The 13,415-nt window shown below is 49.0% G+C and overlaps 1 protein-coding gene across 12 annotated transcripts in view; it reads right to left on the bottom strand.

Annotated features, from left to right (window-relative positions):
• Nucleotides 1-13,415, bottom strand: part of cacna1ba (calcium channel, voltage-dependent, N type, alpha 1B subunit, a) — a 99,108-nt gene that overhangs the window by 1,607 nt on the left and 84,086 nt on the right. For 7 of the 12 annotated variants that reach the window (XM_047331185.1, XM_047331189.1, XM_047331191.1 and 4 more), the window contains 11 exons: nucleotides 13,136-13,286; nucleotides 12,133-12,260; nucleotides 10,819-10,915; nucleotides 8,260-8,365; nucleotides 7,579-7,686; nucleotides 6,827-6,945; nucleotides 6,417-6,598; nucleotides 4,875-5,010; nucleotides 4,510-4,629; nucleotides 2,465-2,503; nucleotides 828-1,062 (listed from right to left, as the gene is read on the bottom strand). In XM_047331185.1, the coding sequence (XP_047187141.1) occupies nucleotides 828-1,062; nucleotides 2,465-2,503; nucleotides 4,510-4,629; nucleotides 4,875-5,010; nucleotides 6,417-6,598; nucleotides 6,827-6,945; nucleotides 7,579-7,686; nucleotides 8,260-8,365; nucleotides 10,819-10,915; nucleotides 12,133-12,260; nucleotides 13,136-13,286 (1,421 nt within the window). Of the gene's footprint in view, nucleotides 1-827; nucleotides 1,063-2,464; nucleotides 2,504-4,509; nucleotides 4,630-4,874; nucleotides 5,011-6,416; nucleotides 6,599-6,826; nucleotides 6,946-7,578; nucleotides 7,687-8,259; nucleotides 8,366-10,818; nucleotides 10,916-11,787; nucleotides 11,885-12,132; nucleotides 12,261-13,135; nucleotides 13,287-13,415 lie in introns of all 12 variants that reach the window. The other 5 variants (XM_047331187.1, XM_047331188.1, XM_047331193.1 and 2 more) reach the window with 1 other exon arrangement.

Genomic DNA, 13,415 nt, shown 5'->3' with positions numbered 1-13,415 from the left:
TATCGATAGATAGATAGCGATGTCTATTTGTCGAGGTGTTCCTTTCTGTTCAGCGAGAAATAGTCTGTGGTCGTTATTCACGCCAGACATTTGTCACAGTCAATGACTCGGTCGGGCGGGCGGGCGGGTGCATTGGCGGGACACAACGATCACTGCTCCGCAGACTCTGGTTAAAAAGCGGCGTCGCCCCAGCGCAACAAAAAAGCGAAGAACTGAGAGAACAGCGTGAGCAACATCAGGATACTGACATTTAAAAAGCACCAAAATGGAATTCGGTTGTCTCAAATTTTTTTATAAATACTCTTTTCCTATGATTGAGTCTGGGGCCACATTGAGGGAAAAAAAATAAAAGTGGGACATGATATTACGACTTCATTCTCTTAAAATTATGACTTTATTCTCATAATATTACGACTTTATTCTCTTAAAATTATGACTTTATTCTCATAATATTATGACTTTATTCTCTTAAATTTATGCCTTTATTCTCATAATATTACGACTTTATTCTCTTAAATTTATGACTTTATTATCATAATATTACAAGTTTATTCTCTTAAATTTATTACTTTAGTCTCATAATATTACGACTTTATTCTCTTAAAATTATGACTCTATTCTCAAAGTCTCTAATTCTTTTCTCTCTCAATGTGGCCCTGATACTCTGTCGTACTCCTCCTGCTATCACATGTCAAAACGCCCGTTGTGAAAAAATGAAGCAAAGCATTGACAACCGCAGAGTACATGGATTCACGCGTTGAGCATTTATCGATAGACTTGACAGTGTGTGTGTGTGTGTGTGTGTGTGTGTGTAGGTGCAGACTCACCAGCAGAGCCTGGAGGTTGTCCGCCCAAAGGCGTATCCAAAGACCTCTGCCTCTTCTCCCGGTCTCTGTCTTTCTCCCGGTCTCTGCGGTGGTGGCAGCGGTGGTGGTGGTGATGGTGGTGGGGTCGCTCCTGGCTGGGTTTCTCCAGGGTGTAGTCCCTCAGGTTGACCTCCTGGGGTCGCTGCGGGGCCACGGTGGAGGCCGAGCGCTTCATGGGACTGGCGTCGGGGACGGACTGCGGGGAAGGCGTGGGACACATTGGGGGCCACTGAGTCTGATGTCATGTCGCACAGCTCCATTCACACAGTGTTTTAATTTTACTTTCTCCGCGGCCCTCATGTAATATTTAATACATGCATTTTGGCTTGATATTCAGTGGATAAGACACAAAACTGTCATCATTTTCAGGTTTCCCTTGTAGAGATTCTATAACATTGGGTTTGATATTGGAAAAAATTTAAATGAAGATCTCTACTGCAATGTGATTTTATGTCTACCAAAATTTTTCATCCACAAGAACAGATTCCAAAAATCTTATTTATTTCATAAATGAATTTAATTTGTAACCAAAATCTTTGGAATTGATTGTAGGAAAAAAAAAGTTTTATATGATCTTCTTCCTCAGATAACTGAAATAAAGATGTATTTCACGTTGCATATTTATTTTTAATCTCTTTGCTTATTTACCATTTCCATCTTTCTTTATTGATCTCGATCTGAAAGCTTTCCCGTTTGATACATTCCAATTCAAACTCGTAACTCTTTGCTGTTCCCTTTGGCAAATACTTTATACTGGATTTGACCAAAACCCCTTCTGTGAGCTTTACTCAAACAGTGCAGCAGCGGGAGCAGCCGGCCCGCCCGGCCCGCGCCCTCGGACTCAACCGCGTTTTTCATTGTCTGTTGCAGAATAAAGGAGCAGGTGCACCACCTGAGCGAGAGCAGACTCGGTTTGTGAGCAGTCATTTGCTCCAAACACGCCTTGTGTCACTAATGTTTTCGGTTAATGTAAATTTGCATATTAGAAACGATTGTGTGGATTCAGCGCCCTGAGTAAAAAGGATAAGAGAATGCTCCTCTAGGGGTCATGAGAGGTTTGCAGACAATTTTAAAGAATAAAAACGTATCTCCACGTGTTTGACCTCGACCAGGGCTGTGACTCCAAGGTCATGACCTTGATAACGCTAAGAGATTTCTTTTCTTCGATTTTCATGATGACATACATATTCAACTTTTAAAACTTTTTTTATGGCTCCGACGGGGCTACTGCGTCACTGTACGCACAGAATCAACTGCATGCATGATGACAGAAGATGGAAATATGGGGGCAGCAAACACAGAACCACGGCAAAAATATTTCAACTATACTATATTTTAACTAACACTGTATATTCTGTAAAAAGTTGTATGGTGATATTAACCCGAGTGAGTCATCGTGTGATCATCTGACTTCACCATTTGAGCCGAGTCCACACCGATGCGTTTTTCATTTTAGAACAACAACCTCCGTCCGGACGAGCGTTTGAGCTCTGCCGAAACTAAATCTCGTAGCTTCGGTTTGGTCTCAACAGCCCGCTGGACTGGACGAACACCCGAAAAAAAAATACAGTGTGAGCTCTGCTGCAGCGAGTACGTACGTCAAGATGAATCCCCGGAGAGCAGCGCGAGTGGCCCCACTGGTCCGCAGGAGGGGTGCGAAGAGGGAGAGAGGAACATGAAGCACATGTTAAAAAATCCATCAGAACTGAACAGAAAGGAAAAATCAGTGTGGACCCCCCTGCCCGCCTGTATGGACGTCGGAAAGAGACATGGTGCGGAGTGCGGCCGTCCGGAGGGGGGGCTCGGAGTACAGCGGCTGCTGCTCCTTCGCGTCGAAAGGAGCCGGTTTCGAGGTGTATGAGGTATGTTATCGGGATGCCTCCGAGGCGCGCCTTCCATTGGAGCGTTTCCCGGGCACGCCCAACTGGGACGCGACCCAGAACCCGCTGGAGGGATCATTGGAGTCGTCAGGCCAGGGAACGCCTCGGGATGGGAGGAAGGGAAAAAAAACACCTGCTGCTGGAGCCAATCGCAGCTGACATTGGGCGAGAGGCGGGGCACAACCCTGCTGATGTCGCCAGCCTATCACAGGGCCAACAACCTCTCATTTCACACGTACGGCCAATTTTCATTCTCCAATCAACCTATCCACAATCTGCAGGTGTTCGGACGGCTTTGCTTTCCCTTTGCGAAGGAATCGCGAAGAGCAGAGCGGGTTTTGACAGGTGTCGTCTCCTGATCCGGGCAACACTGCGATCAAATGAAGGAGTAAAAGGACTTCCCGCCCTCAGCGAGTCAACCTCCCACCCCTGCTCCGCACGACCTTTTGTTGCAATTATCGCGTCTCCCACTTGTACACGTCACCCAAGCGTCTTCCTCTCCCATGCGTCTCGGGGCCCCGAGCGTCTCGGAGCCGCCGCCCTCTTTTCCGTTTGGCGGCTGAGCAAAAGCGATACCGGGCAAATGGCTGGCGGCGGGCCAGGACCCTGATCGGATTACCGGAGGCTTCTCCTCCGCAGTGGAGGCAACAGAGATCGACGGTGGCTCCTCCCAATGGGCCCTGAAAAGGAGTGCACTTAAAATGCACCGATCGATCGGCGTCCACGTCGCCCAGGGAGACGACGGGGCCTCATCGCGTCCTCTTCCGGGGGAAAGCGGACCACGACAGTATTACAAACAAAACCAAAAAGAAGCACTGACAGAGGGATGGGTTGTTTTTCTGGTCTCTCTCAGATGACGGGAGAAATAAAACAAAGGACTGTTTTTAATTGCAGTCTTTCATTCAGAGACCTGCACGTTTCTGTGGAATTTGCCACGACGAATGAGAACAAACTGCACAAATCCAGGACGCTGGATGCTGCCGACGGACGGAGTGGCAAAGACTTTTCACTTTGTACTTATGGGCCACAGAGAGTAGATTGGTGGACAAACATTTGATCCATACACTATCAAATGAAGTGTGCAAAAAGTGACTCTCCGCAGCCGCCGTCGGCTCCGGATCATCCTCCGCGGCCCGTGTAATCTCTTCCACGTTGCTCCTTGAGCCGTACTGAACGGATTTCCACGACGCTCGGTGGAAAGGATGAGACATGGGGCCAAGGGAGAAAAACATCATCACATTTTGTCAGCGATCTGGACAAGGGAGCACTTTCTCCATCACCGTGAGATGATTCTGGTGCATGATCCTGGTGCACTGTGGCCGAGCAGGATGAGAACTATTACACTCACTCTAAAATAATTCACGGATACACTCAACGTGCAATAACTAACTGTGCAATATTTATATTATATTTTTTAAATATTCCATGTGCGAATATCGCTACGGCTCTGTATATAGTATTTATATACTTGGGTGTTTTTTTATTTAATGTAATTTTTTTGTACATACTAACCCTTTTTTGTAAATTTCCTATATATTTTTCTGTCTAATCTATCTAATCTAATCTAATCTAATCTTATCTTATCTTATCTTATCTTATTCTGCTGGGAAGAGGAACATCGGCAGCTTTAGTTGCTGAGTGGAACTGATTCAATACTGAAATGACCCCCCCAAAAAAATACTGCTATGCATTTCTTGTCAGATGAATAAAATAGAGACTAGTCCAGGCTGCGGAGAGGAACACCGGTGCAGGCGGGACGTTACCTGCAGCTCGGCACTGAGTCGTGGCATAGAAGCAGCTCTGCCCTGGTTCTCCAGACCTGAGCCAGGGACGGGGATTGTGCTGCCGCCGCCGGTCTCCATCGTCCTCATCTCCACCGACTCCTGCGCACACACGCACACACACGCACAGGTTGATCTCACGGCAACATCCGGACAGGTTCGACTTACATCGCGGCCCCCGGTTCAGATCTGGCGCGAAGGTCACATTGAGACCCCCGCCTCCGCATGCGGCGGAGCGATGGGAGTTCAAATAGAATCCCCGCTACGTTCTCGCCTGTGCGCACGCCAACACCAGGTCTGAACGGGTCGCACGCACGCTCGCGCGCACACCACGTGTTGGACGGTACCTGAATGATGGCCGTGTCCGGCGTGTCCTCCGACGGGCCCCGGGACATACTTCTTTGGGCCCTGGCCCGGGACACTTCCTTGGGTTTCTCCATCACCCAGGAGGAGGACACCTTGATGCTGCGATGGTGTGCCGGCCTGTGTGTTACAGCGGTCGCAGCTCAGCATTATAATAATCCCCATCATCATGAATGTTCATAACTGATAACATGTCATTATCATTTCTTGTTGACCCAGCAGTGAAGTGTGACAGTGCTGTATTCCTAGAGTTCGCACCAACCGACTCTGCAATTGTTGCACAGCTATTGCGCAACGCTGTTTTGGGAGAATCATTTCCGATGGAACAGTAAAAACAAGCCTGTCAGAAACTGTCTTGTTAAAGAACCTCTTCCATTGTGTCCCTTTGCTGCATTATTTGTAGGTGCTCAGATCTCCAGTCTACCACAATATCACAGAGGATCCAAGTCGAAGGCAAACGGCCTCGCGGACGCTTCTCCTCATGCGAAAGAGTCTCTCTCCGTCCCCAGAGTCAGAGCTAAACACGGGGAGGCAGCGTTCACTTTCTGTGCTCCACAGATCTGGAACAACCTGCCAGAAAACTGCAGGATAATCAAGACTGAAGACTTTTCTGTTTGCCGCCGCCTTTCGGTGAATGACCTGTCGAAGCGTTTCCTGTCCTGCACTGTGACGTTTGATCACCCGTCTCATTCTACTCGGACAACTCGCGGCCTGTTCATGTGACTCGCACCCCGCGCCTCAGCCGCTCTCACTCATTGTGCCCGACCTCAACCCCTTGTTCACTCGCGTTTTATTCCCAGAAAAAGAGACACAGTGACCTTATTGGTCCCAATGGCAAATAACTTGGTATTCCGATTTTCTTTCTTTCTCATAACATATATTCGTGTTTGACCATCTCATTAAAAAAAATAATAATTGTATTCATTTAACTATCTTTTTTTTTTGATATTCCTCCCATATATTTATGTATGTGGTACATGTAATGTGTTGGAATTCTATTTGGAAGATAAAACCGTGGTCTCAGTTTGAAATGTAAGATGGGTTGATGCCAGTCTGAAGTACATAATAAATGAATGTTTTATTAGACATTTTAACGACACTTATGTGGACGTGGGAGTTTCTAGATATAGATAGATCACATTGCATTGCAATAAAAAATAATCTATAACCAAAACGGAACAGAGGCAATGCAGATCCATTAATATACGTGACCGGTGTACTGCAGCTCGTGTACGTTAACGCTTGTGCCTTATTTCCTCTTGTATGCGCGTTTTTGTCCTGGAGGGCAGCCGATCGCGGTGAGGAAGCTTCTGAGTCGGTGGATTTCATAGCAATCCCGGCGCTAATGCACATTTATGAGCTCTCCTTCATCTGCAGTCGGGAGGTTAGTGCCCGGATCAGTTGTGCCGTCCTAGTGCTCTGAATACACGCAGGACGCTAAACCGCAGTAGGCCGGGTCAGTGAAGCCGCTTTTCCACCGTGACCCCGGTGACCCGACAAAATCGAGGTTTAGTTCCTGGACTCACAGCGTGCCTCCGTTGTCGAGGGAGTTGGAGCTGGGCCTGCTCGGTGGCTGGGACTTGGCGTGGGATTGGGGCTGCGGCCGGGGCACGCCGGCAAGCTCCGCGCTGTTCCGCGCCGCCGGCAGGACTCTCTCCGGCGCGCGACTCTGAGGCAGCAGCGGCGTAAACAGAGCCCCGACCATGCCCTGTGGAGGAGAGATGGACGGCGAAACATGCTGAGGGACACTCAGAGGCGGCAGGCGGAATGTTGCCGGGCCCCCCCGGACCCCGGGGCGGGGGGGCCCGGCAACATTCATCTTCTCGCGGCCGTGCGTGCATGTAGGGTGTGTGTGTGTGTGTGTGTGTGTGTGTGTGTGTGTGTGTGTGTGTTGTGGCGGTGCGGTCTGGGGGTCCGTGCAGTGCGGACGTTGCACCTGGGAGCCGGACGCGTTCGGCTGCTGCTGCTGCTGCTGCTGCCTCCTCGCCCGATTCTGCCTGTAGTAGTCGAAGATCATCAGGGCGGCATACACCTTCCCCACCGTCAGTTCGTTGGCTGCGGCGGAGGCCGGAGAGAAGAAAAAACAGGCGTCAGGGGAGGCGGACGGGACGGGGAGACTGAGGGTCACCGACGGCGGCGAACGCGCCTCACCGAAAAGGCGGCGGCAGGAGCAAAGCGCACGGCCTGCACAGTCAGGGACATGCACTCATGTGGATGGACACACAACACAGATACTCACACGCTGACCCACTGCACATGCACTCACCTGGGTCTGCGTTTCTCAAACTGCCCATGAAGTAAGAAAATGCTAAAACTGTTCCTTCACATTTCGCAGCTATCTGACATGTGAAAAAATACATAAGCATATAGATATATATATATATATCTATATGCATATTTTTGTATGGCTCTAACGGACGGTAAAGATGAGGCTGAAGACGGCTTATCTTAAGCACCTTGTATGGCATGAAAGCAGCCGCCTCATTACGTCCTGTCACTATGGCAACAGCCCTGAGACATCTGGGCTACTTAATTAATCGTGTGAATTGGAAAGCTGAACTATTACAACTGGAGGATCTTTCTCTCATTAGCAAGCCAGTGCTCAGCGAAGAAACGGGCGAAGGGAGGAAGACGTCCCCGCGGGTCGCCGCGACGAGCTCCACCACGGAAAGTTGGCGAGGCGCTTACGTTTGTGCGGCGTCACCAGCAGGTCCATGGTCTTCTGTGAGAGGTTGGGCCACACCGTGGACAACTCCTTCTTCAACTCGGCGTCAGACAACCGCTGAGCGACCATACCTAGAAAAATCCACTCAAGGGGGTAAGAGACTTTTTCAACCCGCCCTTCGTCAAAACTGCACGAATCACGTTTTAAAGTCAAGCAAAAGGACCATAGCGCACCAGGTTAAGGTTGCAGAGGGAGAGAGGGGGGGACACCAACGAAGAGGTACATTTATGTTAGAAAAAACCCCACAACAACCTCAAAAATCGATAAAAGAAAACAATATTTCACCAATACAGAAAGGACCGTTTGCAGTTTAGTTACTGTGTATTGTTGTGCAATATGTTGCTGTATGACCTGCATTTTTGTAAGGAGTATACATACATGCAGTACATTTCTGTAATAATATGGTATTGTAAAGCTGGGACAGCTCTATATGAGTTTTTATCTGATCTCGTCGTTGGCGCCGTCGATTGTTCGAGATACATAAAAAATCAAATCGAATCACATTGAGCCTGTATCATACGCACAACATCGGACACTGAGGAGCAGGGTATTAAACCAAGTGCACCGAGGATAATAACAGTGAATAGAATGGCCGCTTGAACAGTGAACCACGGCGTAAGCCATGCGTGCTGCGTTCCTCTGACCTGAGGCCAGCTTGATCTCGAGGGCGGTGCGAATCAGGGCCATCAGGGTGGAGGTGAAGTGGACGGTGTTGTCGTCGGCGATGGGCATGTTCATTTTCACCAGACGCTGCGGGGAGGAGACGAGCGGCGACAGACGGACATTAGAATCACAAAGTGGCAAGAGGCCAAACAAACCCAGTGGAGAACATACGATCCGACCAGAGAGTCAGTCTGTGTGCCGCTGTGATCCAGCACCCTCCACGGATCCATGCCCAATTACACCTTTTTGGTTGTTGAATGTTTCAAGTTTTTGGGCCGCGTCGATGATGGAGTGTTCACTGCCCAGCACACAAAAAGCCTTCTCAGCAACGACGTACAGGGGAGGAGACAAACTAGACATTCACATTCACCGCTACTGGCCACTACCACGGTATGCACCACGCCGCAAGTCAAAGTGCACTGGCGCAAGACTGACATTGACCGGAAGGAAGGCGAGAGAGAAGTGCAAGTGAACGCATAACCACGGCGGTGCCTCGGGCAGTCGCAGGAGCTCGACTCTGTGGCTGCCATCCGGCCAATCGTCAACCTGGAGTTGACGCGGTTGCGTGTGCTCTACGGGTATAGCCTTGGGCAGCCTTAGCGGGGGGGGGGGACTCGGGTTCATAAGGGGACTAATGGCGGCGCCAGATTGCACACAGAATGATGTGAGATCGCTGCGGAAAGAGTTGAGCTCCCCTGAACACAAAGAAGCATTCGTGTGCACACGTGTGCGCTCTCGGTGGCGGTGCGGAGGGTGGGAGCGATCAGCGTCAGAATGGGAGGGGCGTGGAGGGCGGAGGGGCAAACGCACACACACACACACACGCAGAGCACACACACACTCTCCTGAAAAACCCAATGGTCAATTGCAGACGGTCACACAACCGCCGGCTGCACAACCGATTGGAGAGACATCCATATCGGCAGGTCTAGATGTTCAAAAACAAAACAAGCGGCTGTCTTAAAAAATTCAGGGGTGAACAGGGTAAGCCCTTAAAATGTTTGTTTACGGGCAAACGGGAAAAAAATTGTGGGAATGCAACATGCAATCTGCATCTGGAAGTCTTATCCGACGATGATGCTCAGATCTCGGGCCTTACTTATTTACATGAACATACCAATTGGTGTACAAAGCCAAAGTCATAATCAACCTCCCGGAAATATATAAAAAAAAAACTGTTTATGGAAAGCACAGCTCTTAAAGGCATGTGAACAAAACAAACGTGGAACGGTTTGGAACTTGGCACAAACATAATTGAGTTATGTTTGTGCCAAGATACAAAAAACACCTTTTTTTTTTAAAGGATATTGGGACGAGGGATATTCATCGTACTGATTGTACCGAGATTGGTGATTGTAGGGCGATGGGTTGTCTATATAACTAAAATATATTGTATAGTATGAAGGCTTTGTAAATGTTTTACTAGGGTATGAATGAAAATAAGTTGGGGTCATTTGGGTGGAAATAGGTGTTGATAGCTGTTAATGTTGTACTGTGAATTATAAGCAGTTGAATAAGGGGTGGGAATTAATAGGCTTTGGGTGAAGCTCTTCAGGCATATATGATTTATTTATCTATGAATATTGTTTATGACACATTATAAACATTTATTTTTTTATTTTTATTTATTTTTGTGCAGTGTCACGCTTGATTTTTTATTCAAATTTGTTAGCAATAAAGCAAACGAGGTCCGCAAAAAATTAAAAAAGTCACAAAGGGCTTCATCAGCAAGTTCAGTAAGTAACATATTTGGAACTTGCACCCTGCGAACTTTACTTGGTACATGAAAAACATTAGCTATTTAGGCATCTACATGTAAACCTTGCTTGGCTCACTATAGTTTAACGTTACACAATATGATGGCCACGTCGACATCACCGCCGATCGCCGGCATTCACACGTGTGATTCTGATAGGACATCCAGATGCCAGCCACATGTTGATGTCGGGTAAACACCGAGGTATATTTTCTCGTTCATCTCGATCGGTATTCAATGAATTCAAAATCACACACACACACACACACACACACACACACACACACTTCCATCAGTGGATGGAGGTGAGGAGATGAAATGTGAGAAAGAATGAGAAGGGGAAGGGCATGCAACGACAGAGCCACAAAGTGAAAAGCGTACAAATACAGAAAAACACACACACACACACACACACACACACAAGCACACGCAGCTCCACAAAATAAACCCCCCAACTGGGACGTAACATTCAAAGGAAATACCATCGGACCAAATTTCCTCCATGAACATAATATTTCTTAAAATGTCTTGAAGTCTTACATAAAGTTATTCTCATTGGCAATGGGTGTTGGCCAACACAAAGCAGCTACGCTTAAAGAAACAGCAGAGACACTAAAGAGGAGGCCGGGGCTTACAGCGAAAAAAACATCAGAGCGCTCGCAAAAAAACCCAAAGAAAAGAAACGGGGGAAGACCGCAGCACACAGACACTGGCTTGACTTCACGCCAGCGGGGAGCGAGGTTGTCGAGCACAGGGGAGAAGTCGGAGGAAGAGGAGGGACTACCTTGTAGGCGACTCTTGGCGGACATTTCTTTCCCAAACCAAAGGGCGGGGACATGCGGAGCAGCATCTGATACATATCGGGGTACTTGATGCGACCCCTCCACGGGGGAAGGGAGTCAGGGACAAACGAAAGCCAAACGGAGAAAGGGACGGGGGGAGTCAGAGAGGGAGGAAATCAACAACACAAGAGAACGATGGAAAGGGGGGGGGGAGGGAACAAAAAAAAAAGAAGAAGAAATCTGTTGTTAATAGATTTCCCAGAGTGAGATGGGAAGCGGATGCCATCCTCGGCCACCGTGTCGGGGCGCGGGGATGCATCGCTGCGGAGCTCAGGAACCCTGAGGGGAGACATGGGATGAGTTATGAGTGAGTTTGGTGGGGGGGGGGGGGGGGGGGGGTTGACCCGACACACAGGCTACTGATGGGAGGGAAGAGAAATGACAGCATTGTAACGGGGATGTCTGCCTCGGCATGCTTGCAAACATCCCACTGGTACTTCAACCAGGGTACACAGAGACAAAGGTTTCAATGCCAGTCCAAGCTCTGGTTCGGGGCTCTTGACTCACAGCCTGACTTTTCCTCGAGCATACGCGCCGTCGTTCAATAAGGAAATCAAAACAGTCGATTTAAAAGATCCGAATGGGGGAATCACATTCCTCTTGCAAGACTCTTTTGGAAGAGTTCTTATCGACCCTTTGTCTTTGTCCTTTTCGTTTTTTGCAAACGGGGAAGCGAAACATGATGGACAGGAGAAAGTCGGCGTGGGCGGGGCGGCATGTTGGGACAGTGCCGTGGCCTTGAAAGCTTTGTTTCCACTCCGGCATCACCAACCAAAAGCCAGTCAGGTTGGAGGGGGCAGGCGCTCGACTAAAGGCGACTTTCATCGGCGCACAGCCATTCGGTCAAAGGTCTCTCGGTGCGGAGGCACACAAAGCACCCTAGTGGTCGGCAGTGTTTGGTGTTTGCAAACCTTGTATGCAACCCTATTAGGGCAGTTCTTCCCTAAGCCGAGGGGCGGTGAGATAATGCGCAACAAATTGTACATATCCTTATAGGAAATCCGTCCACTGTGGAAAAGAACAAGCACATGAATAAACAGACGTTCAGGACAGCTTCAGATAAAAGCAACGATCATCAGTGGGCTGGCTGCATACAACAAGGTACAGGTATGAGGCCTCATCAAGTCACCTTATTCACAAAGGGAGGGGGGGAGGGGGGGAGGGGGGGGGGGGGTGTAGTAAGGTTAGGGTCTCTATTTGCTCCACTTCACTTTTGTGTGATATCCTCTGGGGCCCAGAGGGAGGTTTGAACATACCACGCAGCCGGGTCATACTCGGCCCAAACCCGGATGAACTCATCGAGGTGATGAGGTCCCAGGATGGAGGAGTCCCTCGTGAGGTACTCGAAGTTGTCCATGATGACGGCCACGAACAGATTCAGCATCTGGAACACAGGCATCAGGTTGAGGTTTTACGCCCGTGGGGGACTGGCCCGGCCACGGCAGCCCACTCGGCACTGCTCGTGTCATCATCATATCTCGTGGTCACCGCGGCCTCCCGAACAATATCCTGTGTGTTATATTCCTGTGTTCGCTGATTCATTGCTGCCTGCCGCCGGCGTATTATCGACGGCGTATTAGGGCCATTGTAGGAAGCCGGGGGAGGGAGAGGGGGAATATTTCGAGGAACAAAACACAGAATTTCTGACATTCAAGTCGCAAATTTACCAGAAAAAAAGGTGCTTTAATCGGCTGCCTTGTTTCGTACAACTAATCCGCAATCTATAAAATGTGTGTCCTATTGTTTTGTGACCAAGAGTCGGTGGTGGGAGGGGGCTCTCCGCACTGAATAAGCATGTTCACTTACGGAAAAGTGCCGAGTGAAGAAACAGAAAGAACGAAGAAAACGCATCCCAGGTCGGATGACGTCATCGCATAGTAATGAGCCATGTGGATTTACCCTCGGTAGAGACGGCGGCTGGTTTGTTTTCTCGCCAGCAGCTACATTTACAAGACTTGGCCGAATTCCAAGATTTCTGGCAAACTAGGAAGAACAGTCAGACGACGTACGGACAGCTTTTCGTTTGAACTTTTCTGCCCGTAGATTTGCCACTTTAACCTCGTAGATTTGTGAGTTTTCTTTCTGCACCACTTTAATCCCGGAGAATATCTGAGTCTGTATTCTCGTAAATTTACGACTTTGACGTCAGAAAATTCTGTGTTGTCCCCCCTCCCCCTTCCCCGGAGCCCTAAGGCGCTGTCGCGCAGAACTCGCGCGTTGCGTCTGAATATCAGAGTTGTGGTGTGCGTCGGTGCTGACCAGGAAGGAGCAGAGGAAGAAGAAGGAGACAAAGTAGAAGTAGGCGAAGTCGCTGCCGCACTCCTTCCCGTGGGACCCCGACCGCTCGTCACAGGCTCGGTGACTCAAACACGACAACATGATCTCGTGCCAGGACTCGCCGGTCGCACTCCTGTCGCACATCGGGAACACAAGACAGACAGCAAATATTTCCTTACGGCAAAAAATGTCGCCTCAACAGAAGATGAATTCATAGACTGTATTTGTATCGCGCTTTTTCTATTCTTATTGCCCCACCCGG

This window comes from Scophthalmus maximus, chromosome 3 (genome assembly GCF_022379125.1).
Source record: "Scophthalmus maximus strain ysfricsl-2021 chromosome 3, ASM2237912v1, whole genome shotgun sequence".
NCBI lineage: Eukaryota > Metazoa > Chordata > Actinopteri > Pleuronectiformes > Scophthalmidae > Scophthalmus > Scophthalmus maximus.
The sequence above is the reverse complement of the archived record's forward strand: the minus strand, read 5'-3'. Positions and strand labels throughout refer to the sequence as shown.